This window comes from Lynx canadensis, chromosome C1 (genome assembly GCF_007474595.2).
Source record: "Lynx canadensis isolate LIC74 chromosome C1, mLynCan4.pri.v2, whole genome shotgun sequence".
NCBI classification, from domain to species: Eukaryota; Metazoa; Chordata; class Mammalia; order Carnivora; family Felidae; genus Lynx; species Lynx canadensis.
Window position 1 is genome coordinate 19,046,369 of NC_044310.1, and position 13,964 is coordinate 19,060,332.

The following is a 13,964-nucleotide window of genomic DNA, read 5'->3' on the forward strand; positions in this document are numbered from 1 at the left end:
TATATATAAATTATATACATATATACATACTAGATGTATATAATTTATATATAAGATATTATATAAATCAGATACAAACAAATATATAAGTATACTTATGACTATAAAATTATACTAAATATTACTATTATCACTATATAAATTATATATAGTCATATATAAATTATAGTTATAGTAATATTATATGATATAAATTATACAATAACAATATATAAACATAAATAAATATATAAATATATAAATTATATACATATAGTATGTAATATTACATGATTATATGGTATATAATTATAGTTGTATAACTTGTCTATATACATATTATATATTAATATTTATATAACATATATATGTTATATAATATATAATAGGATATAATATAGATAATCGGATATCCTATTATATATATCCTATATATATCTCCACTGTGTGTGTGTATAACATATCTGGGAGAATGATATTTCTATTCATTTGGGGCTTTTTAAATTATCTGTACTTCCTAATTTTCCTTCACTGTACATATAAAATCCTCCTGATTGAAGGAAGACCAAAAATGGAAGTCCTTGTCAAGTTATAAAGTGGATTATGTTCCTTTATCTTCTAAAACTATTTAGTATACACTGCGCTCCCTTCCTTGCCAAAAAGAAAAAAGTTCATACATATAGTGTATAGGGCCCCCAACCCCATCCCCAGGCAAAGATAAAACAGGAACTGCCTTCCTCCTCCCTGTTCTGATCCCCGGGGGCCCCAGCTTCCCCTGGAAAGCCCCCTCAACACAGTGAGCAGGTCCATGGGGGTTCCTGGGAGAGGAGACAAAAAGCCAAGAGGCCGGTGTTATCACAGTTACTTTATTGCATCAGAGTTCAGACCACCCCTAAGTCCAGCCCCACTGAACTCTTCCTTCCGTACAAAGGAAGGCCTTTGTATAGGTTTTTCCTCTACCAGGAATGCACTTCTCCATTCACCCTTTCCAACCCAAGACCTTGAGGGTCACAGGCAGCACTGATTATTCCCCTCCTCAGTGCTTCCCCTGACAGGTCATTCTGATGTGAAAGCTTTTATCATCCTGCATTGATCCAGAGGCCAGCTGGTGGCCTGACTCTGAGCAGAGGCCCAGGAAACACGGAAGCATAACTGAACCGTGATCAAGGAAACCAGGAGACAGGCTGGGAACAGGATATGCAGGACATCAAGACCGGAACTAGAAAGGCTGGGGGCTCACTGGGTGGGGAGATGACTGAAGAGGTATGGGGCACTGATGGGATCCATTTCCACTTGACACAATCTTCCATCTTTGGGGACTTCCTGGAACTCTAAAGCTCCAGGCTGGAGGTCAAGGAATGGTAAGAGTAGGCTACACACATTAGGAGCCTCCCCCTTTCCTATCCACCAATGATACCTGGGTAGAGGGGGTTTGCTGAGCCCTCTTCTGCCTCTCAGATCAAAGCAGACTCTGGCCTGAATTCCACTGTCACTCCCTCTCAGATCATCTGGAAGCTCCAAACGAAGGTCCTGGGCCCAGCTGACCCCCAATCCTCATCCCTAGCGAGAGGCAATGGGGGGAGGCAGGCCAAGGTGGCCCACATTTTTCCCTCTTTTCCTCTCCCAGGGCAGGCCCAAGCGGTGAACCCCAGCAGCTCGCGGCCAATCCCCAAATCCAAGGACTGGCCATCACCGCCCCTGGCAGCTGAGGCATACACAGAAAGTCACCGAACGCCAGACACAAACAACGTTACCAGGCCTTGTTCCCATCTGGAGCCAAGCCCGGACCCCTGGGCCCCCACTACACCTCCCTCCCTCCCTCCCAGCTGCCCCCCCCCGCCCCCGCCATTCACTGGGCCTTCCGGTTGAGTCTGTGCCGTACCAGCTGGCTCAGGAGGAACGCGGTCAGGACACTGCTGCCCACGGTGAGCAGAAAGAGGCCAGAGAAGTTGTGGGGCCAGCGGGTATGCAGAGGCTCATAGATGGGCCGCCGGGCCTCGTAGTCCAGTGCCACGGCCTCCAGCTGGGCCAGCGTGCACAGCACCAGGAAGACATGGAAGAGCTGGTGGCCCTGCCCGAAGACGTGGCAGCTGCCAGGAAACCAGCGCTCAGGCATGAAGGTGGAGAAGAAAGCGGCGGCCAGCAGGAAGAAGACCACCTGGCACTTGTGGTAGAGAAGAGCCGGGTCATCTGAGGTAGGGTCAGGGGACACCAGGATGCGATGCACCACGGGGCTGATGTCCAGCGCGTAGGCCAGCGCTGAGGGCACCTCCTGGCAAGTGCGGCCCAGCAGGCCAGGCTTCTGGATGTACTTGTTGTAGCAGGAGCCAGTGCAAGAAAGCCAGGCGAGAAAGGCGGCCACGGGCAGGAAGACGGCCTGCACCCGGGCGTGCCAGGCAGGCTCGATGGCGTAGTAGAAGTGTGCCAGGGCGCTGCCGAACTGGTACACGGCCACGCCCACGTAGTCCAGGAAGAAGAAACTGTAATGCCAGAACTCGGACTTGGCCTGCAGGAGGTGAGCCAAGGCGCTGAAGGAGAGGTAGGTGAAGGACGCGAGGAGGAGGATGAAGAGGGGCAGCGCGTGCGGGTCTCCCCAGATGCCCACGGTCCCCACGAAGACGGCCAGCCGCAGCAGCAGCACGACGGCTGCCAGCAGGTGGGTCCACACGTTCACCGCCTCGTTGTGCTGCTGGAACAGCGTGCGGAAGTAGAAGTGCCAGGTCTGATGCAGCGGCCGGTAGCCCACGTAGATGTACGGCTTCCAGAAGAGCGGTGGCACTTCGGCACGGTCCACTGTGAACATGGGCTCTGGCCGCCTGGACGGCCGAGGCTCCTGGTGGGCCTGCCGCAAACTGGGCAGGAGATGGCTGAGCTTCTGGGCCACCATCGTGGCCATAGCTGTGGGCCAGGCAGGGAGCTGGGAGAGAGGCCAGAGCAAAGTCAGGGGACTGGTGTCCTCGACCCTTGATGGCACCACCAGCAGCAGCTGGGAGGCTCGGAAGCCCAGTTCTTAGTCCCTCCTTCCTGCCCCCTTGTCCCCACACTGAGTTTCAGAAGAGAGGAGTCGTCCTAAGGAAGAGCTAGCTCAGCGAGGATCCCGTGACTGTACTCCCCGATGTATCCCGTGTGCCTCGAACAGTGCCTGGCATGTAGTAGATGTTCAGTAAATTTCCGAGGAATAATTAAGGAGGCTCACTACCTCAGCCATTTCCATCCCAGTCCAGGCTCCACACAGCAGCCCCTGCTGTTTCCTCCTGTGTTCATGCCGCCATCTGTGTTCATCTGGTGGTGACAATGACCTTGCTGACAGACCCGCTGCCTCTACCTTTAGCCCCTTCCGAGTGACCAGGGTCTCCCACTCACCTTCCATCACCCTACATGATCTGGCCCCTGCTACCTTTTTCCAGCCTTATCGCTCAACCGCAGTGCCCTTCACATCCAGCCATAGCCTCACCACACCCCTGGGCCTGCTGTTTCCCACATGTCCTCAGGTTGACACAAGCTGTTCCCTCTGCCTGAGACATTTTCCTCATCTTGCCTACATGGCAAACTCCTAATTATCCCTCAAAACCCGTTTCTTCTGTGATACTTTCCCCGGCCCCCCGAACCTCTGATGATGACCTCTCTACTTGAGTGCCTACCATAAGATACCCATCCTTTCACTAGTATAACGTTCCCCATGGGCATTAAACTTGCTCATGTGAGCTCACTAAGGGTAGGCAGTGTGTGTCATTATCTTGTGAACCGCTGGTGCTTAGCAGGCGGCTGGCACTCAGTACTTGTTAAATCAAAGAACATAACAGCATCCCGGTAACATTTCATACCCTTTAAGTCTCCAACTCAAAAAGCCCCTTTTGTTCCTGAAAGTCCCTGGTAACAACTGGTCTATAAAACAGCCCTTCCCCTCAGCCACAACTCCCCTCAGAAGATCCCTCCTCCAGCCTTTCCACTCCCACCCACGCTTGTTAATGCCAAAGAAGTCAAATCTAACCCCTCAGCCTGCGTTCGAGACCCTGCTCCTACGCTCATTTCCCACCTAACCCAAATAGCACACCCTGTGCCAACTTCCTTTCCCTCACTGAAATGCTTTTGGGCCAGTTCAAACTGCCACCTCCAGGGGACCTCCTTACTGCCCCCCTCCCACTTCCCCTGTATAGGTTATACAACATAGCATATAAAACATATTCATTCATTCATCCATTTGTGCATTTAGCAAACACTGAGCCCCTCCTCTGCCTCCGATCCTGTGCTCGGTCCAGGGGAGGGCAGAGAGGAAAAAGATTTGATCCCTACCCCTGGGAACTTCGTAGTATGGTGGAGTTACCGAGATGAAAACAAATCATAACAAATGCTTATACAGTACTTGCTATGTGCAAGACACTGTCTCAAGCACTTTATGTACAATTGACTCATTTATGCTTCTTAACCCCCTGTGAGTAGGTGCTCTCATTATTCCCATTTTTCAGATAAGGAACTGAGGCATGGAGAAGTTAAGGACCCTGCACCCCCCCCCCCACCTAGGTAGGATCTGAACTCAGCTTGCAATCTTAACCACTGAACTGCCCTTTGCAAGACACGGTGGGAAGTGCTATTCATCATTCCCTAATTATATACCCTATATACAGTTTGGCCCGGAACCAGTTGCTTAATTCAGGCTTATCAGTATTCACTATGGCATTCATTAAATCAAAATATCTATTGAAAAACTAGCACCTGCCAGACGACTCCCACCCCTCAAATTCTAACAAGTTTATTAGACTCAGCATCCTGGTTTTCTGTCCATCTTTCTTTTCTTTTCTTTTCTTTTCTTTTCTTTTCTTTTCTTTTCTTTCTTTCTTTCTTTCTTTCTTTCTTTCTTTCTCTCTCTTTCTGTCTTTCTTTCCTTTTTCATTTACTTATTTTGAGAGAGAAAGCAGGGGAGGAGCAAGAGAGAGAGGGAGAGGGAGAGAAAGAATCCCAAGCAGGCTCCAGCCTGATATGAGGCTCGGTCCCACGACCGTGAGACCACAACCCGAGCCAAAATCAAGAGTTGGACGCTCAACTGACTGAGCCACCCAGGCGCCCTGTCCATCTTTCATCAGATATTTATTGCAACTACCTGTGCACCAGTCACTGTAACAGGCAAGGAGATCCAGGGCAGGATAAAGCACTCACGTTTCTGCCACCAGCAGCACCATGATCACCCCCAAAAGCCCCCTGATAATTTATACACAGTCCAAGTAAATGCAGGGAGCTTGCCATGCAAAGGCAGCAAGACAAGCCCCCAGCCCATCAAGCCTCCTCACCCTAGCCTGAAGCTCCCCCCGCATTACACTTCTCAAGTCAGCTCTGGTCTCTGGCCTCTCCTGGTCCAATGAGGAGGCAGGAGTTAAATAAGTTACTACAATACTGCACAAGGGGAGTCCAGGACGCCTCCACTTCCTATTCCCCAGACAGCCTTGCCGGCCACTTCCGTCCAGACCACGAGAACCCCCTGGCCTGCTGTGCTAGTGGCGGAACCAGCAGTGGAGGTCCTCTCCTCCCCAAGAGCCTGGGCTTCAGCCTTCACCCCTGTCTACAACTTTGGCTTCCCAACTTGGAACCTTGGGGAGCCAGAAAAGGCCTCTGAAAGCATCTCATGCAGCACCCTTGTTTTACACTGAGAAAACAAGAGCCCAGAGACAGAAAGTCCTTCCCCAGCGTTGCCCAATCCAGCAAGGTTTCCATTCCACCCCAAGGGAGAAGACCAGAGAATGATAATGTGCGATGGTGGCCTAGTTCCTGGGTCCCTGTGACCCATTAAATACAGTCCAAGGCTCCATATCCCACCCTTAGAACTTCCCAAGGCATAACAGCCTATTAACGTCTCTGAGAAGTCCTACAGCAAAGAAGCCAGCTTCCCTCTGTTGAACCTACATGTGTCAAGCCTACCTGACCAAGGATTCTTTTCCTAGTAATAATTATATTACAAAGCCAGCTGAACTGGGGGCACCTGGGTGGCTCAGGGCATGATCTCACAGCTCGTGAGTTCGAGCCCCGCATTGGGCTCTGTGCTGACAACTCAGCCTGGAGCCTGCTTCAGATTCTGTGTCTCCCTCTCTCTCTCTCTCTCTGCCCCTCCCCTGCTCACATTCTCGTTCTCTCTCTCTCAAAAATAAATAAACATTTGAAAAAAAAAAAACCAGCTGAAATGTGGTAAGTGTTTACTATGTGCTCAGTCTTTATAACCTTGTTACAATTAATTCTCATAACTGGCCTTTTGAGGTAGGTATTATTACGCCCATTTTGCTGCTGAAGACAGTGAAATTCAGAGAGGTTAGGAGCTCCTTCCCAAGGGAGGAACATGCACAGAGAAACAGAGAGAGAGAGACAGAGACAGAGAAGCCAGAATTTGGACCCAGCTCTCTGACTGCCAAGTACAGGCACTCTTAGCCACTCTGCTGCTGCCCTGCCTCCTGTCACACCAATCTCCATCATACTTTGGAAAAGAATGGTCTAAAGCAGGTAGCCAAGGCCTTTCCCATAAATTATTTCCTTAGTCTTCCAGCAACTGACACACATCTAGAGACCTCAGCCTCCCCACATTACCAAGCCACCCACTGGCTCTACACCAACGAAGCCCTATCTCACAGCTCCCTCCTCAGGTGGCAATAGGTCACTCAGGGCCCTCCTCCTCCACCAGACGCAGTGGACCCTAAGCACAGACCCCAGAGGCTCCATCCTGGGATAAAGAGATCCTGTTCCCTACTTCCTTTAGACTTCACCCAGCAGCCCCATTCCATCTGAACAGGTCTGTTTTCAGAATTCGTTCCCATCTCCTGACTCCAGGGGAAAGGAGCAGGTGCAGGGGTCCAGTAAGAGCTGGAAGGATGAGGGGAGGGATCCAGAGGCCACCCTCAGAGAATCCTGAGTCATCTGCCCACCAGGCTGCCAGGACCTGCCTGCTTCAGGGCCCCCCTTCCTGGCCCCCCTCCAGACCTAGGTTACCTAGGGAATTTTCTCGAGCCTGGGGGCCGATGGATTCTGCTGTGGGACTGGGCAAATTCTCCAGATGCCAAGCACCTGGGGTACTTCCACAGGTGAGGGTCACTAAGGGCGGGGCTTCCAGGGACTGGAGGTTGTCTTGTGTGATGTCACCAGAGGGTGGGGCTAAAGACAACCTCCACCTCTCCCCCTCCCCAACACCATTCCCACATTGGTCAAATCCAGGCTAACCACTGTCCTCCTAGCCAGGCCACGGCTGCACAAGGAAGCTCAGCATTAGCCTCCACAGGAAACATCTGGGAAAACCCAGTGGCTGGCTACAAAGTTGTGACTTACCCAAGATCACACGGCAAGGCAGGCAAAGCTGGGCTGAGACCAGGTGACCAGGGCCTGGTTGATGGGTGTCAGGAAAACTTGACTGGCTTCTGTCCCCCTACTCCCCAGGAATCATAATGGAAAGAAGTTAGGACTAAAGGAGAAAGCAGACACTATGAAGGCTCATGAAGGAGATGGGCTTCAGATTCAGACAAACCAGGTTTGACGCCTGCTTCTGTAACATGCTAGCTGTGTGATCTAAGACAAGCGACTCACCTTCTCTGATCCTTAGTCCCTCATGGGAATTACAATATCATCTACGGCACAGACTGCTTACAAGGATCTAACTTTATTCGGACAAATTTTTAGCACAGTTTAGCAACTTGAGAAATGATTGCTACTATTACTAATTATTATTAATAGTAGTCGTATTTGAAATACCCCAGCCTGAAAGATTCGCTTGATGTCCTCTAAAAACCTGTCCTCTTTTGGCCATCAAGAGCTGGTTCCACTGGACTTGGGGGCTTCAGTTAACCTTGTCCCTTGAAATATTTACTTTTCTATGAGGATGCATGTAAGGACCAGGGAAATTTGGCTGGAGTTGGAACTTCTGGAGACACTGACCTTATTTAATGATTAAATTCTCCCCAGCATAGACCATTCAGAGTAACCCCTGTGGATTCACAGAGCCCTGAAGATTTGCACTTGGGCACAGACGCAAGCGAGGTGGCTGGAAAATGAAACTGCCAGGGAGAGGGTTGCCACTCTGGCTGCCCCGTCCCCCAGTGGGAGGGTGAAGGGGTAGACCATGCTAGCAGGTGATCCAGAAGGCATGAAGTCTGGCCAGGGCGTGTCCTGCAGGTTTGGGAAGCTTCCAGGTTGGCCGAGCCCCAGAACAGAGATCTCCAGGGCTCAAGTGGGAGCTCCTGTCAATCTGAGGAGCTCTGTCCTCCTCTGCCCTCCCACCTCCCATTCTCCTTTTCCTAAACACAAGGTCCATCTCCTCACCTAGCTTCTCAACCAAGTCTTGCCCCAGTTCCTCCTGGTCTCTACCTGACACACACGGTCAAAAAGTCCCGTAAGTACCTGTGAGCAAAACAGAAGACCAGGTTGTCGGGATGGGGTAGTAAATGGGCTTTGAAGTGGGAGAGCCCCGGGTTATACCCATCCCGTAGATTTTAGTGCACATGGCAGGCAAAATGCGACAGGGCTGGGGCACATGTCGAATGAAGCAGACAGGCTCACCCACACAAACGAAACGCCTAGGGGCCTAGGAAAATCCAGCCCCAAGAGAAGCCACCGAGGTGGTGACCACGCAGAATTGGAGAGAGCTGACGTCCCAAGGGAGGGTACCACCTACCACTCCGGCAGCCTACTTCAAGTGAAGCCATGTTCCCATTTTTATGTGAGGATGGGATTTCAAGTCTGAAACTTAACAGCTCTGTGACTTTGGTAAGTCCCTTAACCTCTCTGAGCCTATTTCCTCATTGATAATCAAAGGATAATAATAGCTACCCCTTGGGCTCCCGTGAAAGCAAAACAAAGTTACTGATGCAAGATGTTAGTTCTGGCACAGCATGGCGCCGCTGTTTTTGCCGTTTGTTGGATTCTAGTCCCGGCTCAGCCGCTTAATCCCTGTGTGACCTTGGACAAGTCCATTCCCCTTTTGGCCCTGTTTCTCCAGATGTCAAAGGAGAGAGTGAATTTATCAGGAACGTCAAAGGTCCCTTCAGGCCCTGAGACATTCCAATATTTGTTTTAGGCCCACTATGTGCCAGGTGCTAGAGCGTCAGCAGTGAACAAAGCAATTAAAACACTTCCCTTATAGAACTAATAGCCCAGCTAAACAACAGCTAAGGGTAAGAACTAAGGGTATTAATACTCTGCCTTCTTGGAGCTTAATAGCCTAACGAAAAAAAACCCACCTAATATGAGTATTTGGTTATAATTAACTTTGTCTCTTGCCTCCATCTTGGCACGTAAAATATTCATTGTTGCTTCTCTGGGCCTTCATTGTTCAGCACACTCCCTCAAGACAACTTTATCTTGCCATAGAAGACAAAGTCTAACCTCGTAAAAATAATAGTAAGGCAGGCCTGGCTGGCTCAGTAGACCGAACACAAACTCTTGATCTCAGGATCATGAGTTCAAGCTGCACATTGGGTGTGGAGCCTACTTAAAAATACATACATACTTACATACACACATACATACATAAGATAGTAAGGCCAGATCTGCGTTAATACAGGAGTTGTTAGAGGTAAATGTTCCTTGAGGGATCCTGACAAGGACAATACCACATACAAGCCCAAAATATTAATAAGGTGAGGCACTAACATCGGTAATTTACAGTGGCTTGCTGTTTACAAGGAACTTTCACCCACATTTCACTTCTGCCTCAAAGCAACTCTGAGCTTTGAGCTGGCATCACGGCCCAGGAGGCAGGATGGCAGAGGGCACATCATCTGACTCCAAAACCAGTGCTCTTGCCCTTTATCCATTGTGGTCAACCTCCAGTCACCCAGGGGGGTGGCCATACATTACACAAGCAAAGTTTTCATCCCCGGCTGGCCTCCTGATCTCCCAGCAACTGGGTGACCTCCTTCAATGCAAACTAATTCGCAGACTCGGCAGAATGTGTTTAAATAAAAAGTCCTTCTACTTCTTCCAAAACCAAACGGACATCATTTTTGCTTTTTGTAACGCACTCTGGGCCTCCATTTGTGATCGGGATAGAATAAATAACTCAAAGGAATTCTTCTGTGGAACTCGGACTCACAAATGCTCTGAGGACAAGGTAGAACTCTAAGAGGAAGTCAGGCCCAGAGAGGTTGGGTGAGCTGGCTACAGTCGCCCAGCACAAGGGATGGAAAAAGGACCCAACTTTCACCCCTGGCCAGCAAGGGCCCCTCTGGTTAGGGAAACTGAGGCTGGAGAGGGACAGCCTTTCACCACGAGCCTCAGAGGCGGCACAAGACTCTGGTTGTGAGGCTGAGACCCTCTTCCATAGGAGCTAAACAGAAGGTCTTGGGCCATCCATCCGGGTGCAGCTAGGCTCCGGGAATCCGTCAAACCCTCAAACTCACCAGCGGTGGCCTGACCAGGCCCCCCCTACTCAGGCCAGGCCAGAATGGGCTGCCCCAAGGAAACCTCTGGGGGGGGGGGGGGGCCTCAAAGCCTGCAGGCTTGAAGCAAGTGCTATGGGTGGTGTGGGGCTCCCTCCCCTGTCCTCATTGGGTGGGGAAACCTCCATGTTTTCCTGACACCAAGGCAGGCTTCTCCATCCCAACCGGCCCAGGCGTCCCCAAAGGGGGACCCCCTCACATCACCCAGTTCTAGGTACTCATGCACCTTCTGCTCCTGGGGTCTCCCTGGATCCGCCTCCCCCCCAGCCCCGCCGCAGGCGGAGCAGCGAGCCGCCGGCCTCTCCTCCTCCCGGCCACCGTGGCCACCACGGCCGGCCCAGGCCGGCCCTCCGCCCTGCCCACTCCCTCGGAGGTGCTCCCTTCCAGCTGGTCCCCCAGCATCCTCCCACTCTTGCCCGGGGGTGCTCCGACTCCAGCCTCTCTCCCCGCCCGCGTGCGCGCCGCTCCCCGGGAGCACGCCCCGCGCCCCGCCGCCGGCTCCCGGTACCTGCGGCGGAGCGGAGCGGAGCGGCGAGGCTGGCCAGCTCGGACCGCGGCCCTCGGCGTCCCGGCGCCCCGCCGACTGATAAAGGGGCGGCGGGTGGCCCGGCCCGGAGGCGGGCGGGGGGCGGAGCGCGGGGCGGTGCTTCCCTACCCGCCGCGCCCACGTGTTGCGCCCAGCGGCAGGGGGGCTCCCCACCCCCGCGACCGTGCAGTCCTGGGAGTTCCTCTGGCGATCGTGGGGCAGAAAGACGCGGAGACGGAGGCCCGGACAGCAGAAGTGGTTGCCCAAGTCCCCGGCTGGGCGGTGGCGCTGCGGAGCCCGCTGAGCGGGTCCCACTTCCGCGGTCTTGAACCACCAGCTCCCAAGCCCGGGTAGCTGACTTGCGGGCGCCGGGCAAGTCGGAGCAGGAGCGCGGATAATTCCAGCGAAAGCCCGCCGCCCAGCCCCGAAGCCAGCAGGAGCCGCACACGCCACCGCTCACTGGGCTGTTTCTGGTCGAGATGGGCCTGGCCTTCCCCGTCATCGTGTCTCTGCCTGGGGAGCTCCACCCCGCCTCTGCACCCCTGTCTTATTTAAGTTCCCACCTTAGCTCTCTCCGTGGGCGGTTTCCCCTGGTCGGCCAGCCCAAGGCCTGGTTTTTGAACCTCTGTTAAAACACCCACTTTCTACTCCCTGGTGTAATATCTCCCCCCAGAAGTGGGAGCACCCAAAGGGTGAGGGATCCCTGCATACACGAGGCCCTCAGCGTATCGTCCCTCCCCCGCACTAGACCAGGAGAGTGGGAGACACCCCCACCGCGTCTGGGCTGCACACAGCCTGATGGATACAGAGCAGAAAGGGGACAGTCTAAAAGGGGACACTGCTCTGCCCTCAGGGAGTTTTGAGTCCATTCAGAGAGACTGTGCAGGGGGCTGGGCGAGGTGACAGGATCCACATCCTGGTGCTACCCTTAACTCCCTATGTGACCTTGGGCAAGTCTCCTTGTTCTCAGCCTCCAGTTTATTACTTATAAAATGGAAACAGGAATACCTGACAGGTTGTTAGGAGAATTAATAAAACAACGGGTATGAAGGTTCATTGTCAACCGCAGTGAATACTAGACGAATGTATATTTCCTTATTATATTATAACAAAACATATATAATCATAATGTACTAGGATGCAACAGGTCTTTACTTCAACAGATTCAGACAAACCCAAACCCTAAGATTTAGTGAAATCCCTATTACTCATGTGGAGAGACAAAATAGCATAAAAGATCCCATCATTTAGAACAGGTAGGGAATAGGAAACGGACAAGTAAGGACATTATGGAGATTGTATTCTAAGGTTTATTTATTTATTTTGAGGGGGGAGGAGCAGAGAGAGAGAGAGAGAGAGAGAGAGAGAGAGAGAGAGAACCCAGGCAGGATCCACAGAGCCCAACGCGAGGCTCAAATTCACGGAACCGTGAGATTATGACCTCAGCCTAAGTCAGACACTTAAACGACTAAGCTACCCAGGCACCCTGGAAATCATGTTCTATATGATGGAATATATTCTATCATAGTGAATAAAAACTGAAAACTTGGAAGGTAACTTAGACTCAGCTTCCAGTTTGGAAACACCTGCTCTGTACTGAACATGTTTTTAAAGCTACAGTTTATTAAGCTCTTGCCCTCAGCTGAGAGCCGTGCGCTAAACAGTTGCCATAACTACCTCCTTTGATCCAGACAACCCTATTAACACATTTTACAAACTGGGAAACTGAAGATCAGAAAGGGCACATGGGGCTGTTATATTATCTCATTTAGTCCCATGCATTCCTACAAAATTGAGTGAGATGACCCCCTAAATAGATAGAATAAATTCTATCTATTTTTATGGATAGAAAAACCGAGGCCCAGAGGACAGAAATGATGTATTCCAGGTCACATAGCTCCCGATATACTTAGGTTCTGAGAAATGGATCTGGAGATGTGCTTGGGGAGAAAAGTCACTTGCCCGTGACACTTGGCTATGGATATTTAAGAGCTGAATGATAAAAATAATTTTAAAAAGGAACAGCGATCAGTTACGGAGCACTTGCCGTGTGCCAGGCCCAATGCAAAGCCCCCCTTACATGCACTATAAGCCCATGAGGATGTAGTTTCATTATCTCATTCTGTGGATGAGGAAACTGGTTCCAGAGATGCTACTTGCCCAAGGCCACCCAGTTGGCTAGTGGCAGGCCTGGATCCCAGCCTAGCTCTTATCTGGTACACAGTACTGGCAACAAGATGTGACGCTGTGGGGCCAGGACAATTCCTCCCCTACCCTGCTGTCCCGCCCCATTCCTTTTCCAGCCCAGGCAGGGTGAGAGCAGCTCCAGGGCAGCCAAGGGCACCTCCCTTCGCTGCCCTCCCCCAGTTCAGCTGCCTGGGTGAGGCCCAATGCCTTCCTTGCTCCCAGACCCCAAAGCCCTGTAATCCTTTGCATCCACACTCTAGGAGAGGGTGGGTGGAGAACCTATCCAGTAACCTTCCCAGGCGTCAGGTCGGGTCATTAGAGGACCAGGGTGTCCAGGGAGATCAGATTCCTGGGTAGGCCTAAAGAGTCAAAGGGCCTCAGAAGTCAGGCGCTGAGCCAGGAGACCACCGGGAAGGGCTTCAGCGCATCCAAAGTAAGAGAAAGGATGTGTGGCCTGAACTGTCCCGAACACATTCTTATCTTTTCCCCCAAACAAGGGCATCCGCTCATTGGGGGCAGCAAAGCAGTGACACACAGGAGTGTATCCTGTCTGGGTTCACACCTTAGCTCTGCCCCTCCCCCCAGGCAAGTTATGTAACCTCTCTGGGTATCTAGTTCATTCATTCTCAAACAGGTCAATACCCTCCATATAGGGTTGGTATGAGGAGTAAATGAAATAATCCATGAAAAGTACTCACACTGACTGGCAGAGACTGCTTGCTCAACAAATGCCAACTATTACTCTATTTCAGTTCTTTATTCCCTCCCTTTGCCAATGAGGAAAAGGAAAGGCTTGTTATAAGCGCCCCCTCCCCAATGTTTAGGTGGTTTGTTACACAGCATGGTTGAAATAATTCCTGACTCATACA

At 51.3% G+C, this 13,964-nt stretch overlaps 1 protein-coding gene across 5 annotated transcripts; it reads right to left on the reverse strand.

The window, feature by feature from the left end:
* Window positions 1-829: 829 nt before the first annotated feature.
* Window positions 830-10,971, reverse strand: PAQR7 (progestin and adipoQ receptor family member 7). 5 transcript variants are annotated; one of them, XM_030326451.1, is made up of 3 exons: window positions 10,891-10,971; window positions 7,279-8,343; window positions 830-3,261 (listed from the first exon to the last, which is right to left on the reverse strand). In XM_030326451.1, exon 3 carries the CDS (start codon window positions 2,873-2,875, stop codon window positions 1,829-1,831), a length of 1,047 nt encoding a protein of 348 aa, XP_030182311.1. In that variant the 5' UTR covers window positions 2,876-3,261; window positions 7,279-8,343; window positions 10,891-10,971; the 3' UTR covers window positions 830-1,828. The 5 variants fall into 5 exon arrangements, with proteins under 5 accessions (XP_030182311.1, XP_030182316.1, XP_030182314.1 ...); XM_030326456.1 differs by having other exon boundaries at window positions 7,279-7,375; window positions 10,891-10,958; XM_030326454.1 differs by lacking the exon at window positions 10,891-10,971 and having other exon boundaries at window positions 7,279-7,375; window positions 8,266-10,870.
* Window positions 10,972-13,964: the final 2,993 nt, after the last annotated feature.